The sequence below is a fragment of the Gouania willdenowi genome, chromosome 16 (genome assembly GCF_900634775.1).
Source record: "Gouania willdenowi chromosome 16, fGouWil2.1, whole genome shotgun sequence".
In the NCBI taxonomy this organism is placed as follows: domain Eukaryota; kingdom Metazoa; phylum Chordata; class Actinopteri; order Blenniiformes; family Gobiesocidae; genus Gouania; species Gouania willdenowi.
In genome coordinates, this window is record NC_041059.1 from 26,892,388 (window position 1) to 26,897,083 (window position 4,696).

At 39.1% G+C, this 4,696-nt stretch overlaps 1 protein-coding gene across 1 annotated transcript; it reads left to right on the top strand.

Moving 5' to 3' along the window:
- The first annotated feature begins 2,567 nt into the window (after positions 1-2,567).
- LOC114477427 (hepcidin-like) lies at positions 2,568-3,451 on the top strand. Its single transcript, XM_028469696.1, has 4 exons — positions 2,568-2,703; positions 2,785-2,862; positions 3,107-3,193; positions 3,342-3,451. Exons 1-4 carry the CDS (start codon positions 2,617-2,619, stop codon positions 3,405-3,407), a joined length of 318 nt encoding a protein of 105 aa, XP_028325497.1. The 5' UTR covers positions 2,568-2,616; the 3' UTR covers positions 3,408-3,451.
- Positions 3,452-4,696: the final 1,245 nt, after the last annotated feature.

The window sequence follows — 4,696 nt, forward strand, 5'->3', positions numbered from 1 at the left end:
TGGCTTCTTGTTGACATTGACTCACTCTCACTGATGTCCTTTTGGAGTCTTTCTATTGATCTGACCCATATGAAATGAAGAGTACACACGTAGCTGCCAACCCAATGCATTCACAGTGAGTCATTTCTGACTCAAAACAAAATCATAATATGTCCAAAATGTTGGATGAAGACAATAATTATTATGGCGGCCAGTAAGGCCACAGAGTCATGGTGTGAGCCCTGTACCTACTGCCTCTCTCTTTCTCTTTGATTCACTCTCTCTCTCTTTCAGTGTGTAACGTGCCTTTAGACGCAGGTGTTGTTTGGTCATTTGAGTGTGTGTCTGTGTTGTGAGTAAATACAGGTGTGTTTTTTGTGCGCTGGTGCTTGTGTTTTAATAATGATTTAAAATCATTAAATATTTACCATCATATACTGTTTAATTTCCTTTTAAAAAGACCACAATAAATCTGTAGAAGGTGAGAACATGGGGAACTTGGGACTTTTTCACGCCTTATTCATTTTGTAGATCATTGTTGAGTGTTTTAAAGTGCTTTCAAATTCATGACATGGTTTCATATGAGTGCATCTGCAGCAGATAAACCAAGCCTGCTGTTTATACCTGGTTGAGAGCTGTTGGCACCACTGACTGTATTACTATAGCAACTAAGCTGTTTTCTCTTGGATGAAACTACGGTTCCAGTAAGATCCTGGTTTAACTGAGCCGGAGCTGGGTTCGATTAAGTGTCCCCCTGAGGAAACCCACAAAAGCACAGTGAGAACAATCAAACTCCACACTAAAAGGACCCATGTGTCCACCCCAGGGCTTGAACCCAGATCTTTCTACCAACAGGGTGATCCCATGTTTTAAGCAATACTGTTGGCTGCTCGAGCTGCTCGTCAAAAGTCTATGCGCGTTCACGATCTGAGAGTAGGGAAAGTCCCATGGCATTACATTCCAGCAGAAGTCTCCGTCGCTGGTTTTGAGAACAGATGGGATAAACAGCTTGTAAACCTAAGAGAAACATTATCTAAGGTAGAAACAGAGAAAAGACACTATTTATTTGCAGTCTGGATGTGGAGTTGTGTGTCTACTCTGATCAGCTGGACTCGGCTTCTTGTATGAGGAGCGGCTGTTACTGTGATCTTCTTACCGTCCTCCCATCAGTGAGTGATACATGCTTTAATGTCTCTAAAACATCAGAATACTCTTTAATAACACAAGGTAAAGTCCCTACATTTGCACGCAAATGTTCGGAAGAACCAGTGAGTTTAGTTTAGGAGTGAAGGGGGGAGCGTGGGGCACCTCACCATTCTACAAAGTGTAGCTTTAAGTGAAACAAGTTGAATATATTTTACATTCATGCAGACTTCTTCTTGGTGAGTAAAAACAACAAACTGTAACTGATCCAGTCATGATCATTTAGTGTGGCACACTCTAGCCTATGCTCTCTGTAGCAAACCTGCTGTTCTAAGAGAGTTTACAAAGAAACTATAACTTGCCAGAGGAGAAAATAGTTGTCATTCCTTACTGTGAAATAAAGAATGGTTCAATCAAAATGAATAGTTGCCTGTTATTCCTCTGTGGACTAGTATTGGTTTAGTATTTTCATAATCCTTCCTCCGTGAGATCAAACAGCAGAAATGATGTGACAATGAGTTAATTCTACTGATATATTTTTGTGTACCCTAAACAGAATGATCGAACATCTCACTCTGTCTAAAGCAGAGTGTTGTTCTGAGATTCATTTAGTAAAAAAGGCCAAAAAAATGAATATACCCACTTTTCTGAGGATCACTACAACACTAAAGTGTCTCCCAGCATGTCCACTTCAATAGTTCCAACACTACCCATTTGAATATAAAGTAAAGAAGCTTCATTTAATAAACAGTTTTCTTTGTGATTTTCAAGAAGTAATTTGTGGTCTCAAAAATACAATTAACAATATACATACACGTATAACACTGTATGTGGGTAAAACATGAAATAGTCTTGACAGACATTTATCACATGCTCAGTTTTTACCTGTTTTCAGATATCTGAAAGTTTGTGGGAGAGAAAAGAAAAACAGATATTTTATTATTTGTTCCAATATTTAGTCTTTTACATTTATTTTGATCTGTTGCTCTAACTTTAAAGCTGCTATGATGAGTAAACAGTGCTTAAGACCCTGATTTAAAAATCAAATCTATTACAAATCTAAAATTCTATTTAACTATGAAGAACTGTACAATCTTGACCAACAATGTAGTCTCTGATTACATAATCACCTCTAACCGTAAACTATGCTGTAAAAACTACATTTCCCACAGATGATCCTGCTTGTTGATCCACTGGTTTCACATTTCTGCTGTGCCAATGTCAACAAATACAAACTGACACACTTTGTTTACTGCTGCGTACTATTCTGGTAATATGGGTCAGATCAATAGAAAGTCTCCAAAAGGACAGATGCCATCTTTGGTGACTAGTCTCTTACGACAAGTGCATTCTTCAATGTGGAAAACCCAGTGATGAGGCAACAGAGGTCCAATGGGTATAAATATCTCCACCTCTGCAGTTGAACATGTTCAAAAGCTGACAAGCGTCCCTAACAGAAATCTGACATCTTGTGGATCTGCTGAGAGTGTAGAGATGAAGACTTTGAGTGTGTTTGTTGCAGTGGCCATCGTGCTCACAGTGATGTGCAGCCAGCAGAGCTCTGCTGTCCCAGTCCTTCAGGTCACATCTCCAGCTGAATTCTCTTACAGCCATGTCAGGATTTGTTGTACTAATGTGAACAATCTTCCATCTGGTTTACAGGGTGAAGAACTGGAGGAGACCATCTTTTTAGAGATTCCAGGCGGTGCCATGAATGAGACTGTGATGGACTCCATGAAGGTAAGAGCCTGCTCCAACACACCTGACTCTGATCTGAAGCTGTACAGATATAGTGTAGTAACATCCTCCTCTTGGAATCAGAGGCCATAGGAACCAGTTTGGACTCCTCTGTACTAAATGGAACCAATGCAGAATACATAATGATGATGATGGAGCTAGAAATTAACTTTCACCAAAATATTTCATCTTTCACACAGTCAGGATTAGTTGTACTAATGTGGATAATCTTCCAACTGGTTTATAGGATGAAGAGGGTGAAGAAGATGAAGACACCATCTTTTTAGAGACTCCAGGTGGTGCCATGAATGAGACTTGGATGGACAACAGGGAGGTAAGAGCCTGCTCCAACACACCTGACTCTGATCTGAAGCTGTGCAGAGAGCGTAGTAACAGAGGAGGAGCCAGTTTGGACTCCTCTGTACTAAATGGAACTAATGCAGAATAAGTAATGATGGTGATGTGTTTCATCTTTCACACAGATGAGAAAACTGAGGTGTAGCTTCCGCTGCAGAAGAGGACGCTGTAAACTTCGCTGCAAGTTGTGAAAGACTTTTCCTCATCAAACACAGGAGCAGAAATCTGAGCTGACTGTTTTTTTTTGCAACCTGAAATCAGCATTAGCCTAGTTGTCTTTGTTCCTTAAAGTAGTTAGTGTTCTATAGCAGATCCTCTACCTGTGTTACATGTTTGTAAAGTGAATGATGTACCATTGTTAAGATTATTGAGGAAATGTACGAAAGGGGTTAAGAAATGTTTGAATCAATAAACTATTGTGAAAGATGCCATTGTGACTGTTTAAGTTCATTTTTCACAACTGAGGGAATTACCCACAACTTTTTAAGGCAAAATATCAAAGCAATCTCACAATAAAGAAATGTAGCAAGCTAAATAATAATTGAAGTCATGTTAGAGGAACAGCCTTCTTTTCTACAACAGGCAATCATGAAAAAATAAAAATGTGAAAAAGAAAATCAGTAATAGAGAAACAAACCCTCTATGACAATCTGAAGCTACATTTCTAAATATCTTAAATACTAAATTCCATAAATACCAAGTGTTTCCATCACTGTTTAGATTTATTTTTGAAGAACACTCACCTTCATTCCATACGTGATTCTGATGGTTAACTTGGAGCAGGTGTGACTCATTGCAGGCAGACTTTGATTATTATGTTCATGAATTCATTAATTTAAATTACTGTGCTATGAAGTCACCAATACAATGACATCCCAGCTAACTCACCAAGAAGATAGGAGTGGTCAGTTAATCTCAAAATGGGTTTGAATCAGTCCACAACTAGCATTTACAATACATGAATTAAGGAACAAAGTCTACATGCATAATGTCATGGTGTGGGTTGTAGGAGGGAGGTTGAAGGGACACATGGAGGACCCAAGCACAGAGACTATACAACCCTGGACCTTAAAGAGCATAGACCTGTATAAATACAAACCACACAAACCAAGGACTGACAAACATACAGAGCACACCGACGAGAAGAAACAAAACAATTAAATAATAACCGAAAGCTCACAGCGACAAAACACAATGAGTATAGGATACGACAAAGCACACTTTAAAAAAGTGAAATACATCAGGAAGATTAGACACACCTGGGTGGAGACAGGAGGGAGAAACTTAATACATCATAAACATGTAGCTAATGTTAGCGATGCTACACCGGTGCAATGAGCCGCTCTGTCCCCCTCCCCCATCTGAGAAGATGCCTCTCCACCAACAGCCAAAGATGAAGGTATAACTTTCCTTTTATTTATTCATATAAATGATGTTAATGACACGTCAGGACTCGACAGAAACAAACAGAGCTACAGTT

Coding starts and splice junctions, on each gene's coding strand:
- LOC114477427 (XM_028469696.1), top strand. CDS start 2,617: ATGAAGACTTTGAGTGTGTTTGTTGCAGTGGCCATCGTGCTCACAGTG. Junction 2,704..2,784: donor CTGCTGTCCCAGTCCTTCAG/GTCACATCTCCA, acceptor TCTGGTTTACAG/GGTGAAGAACTGGAGGAGAC. Junction 2,863..3,106: donor CTGTGATGGACTCCATGAAG/GTAAGAGCCTGC, acceptor ACTGGTTTATAG/GATGAAGAGGGTGAAGAAGA.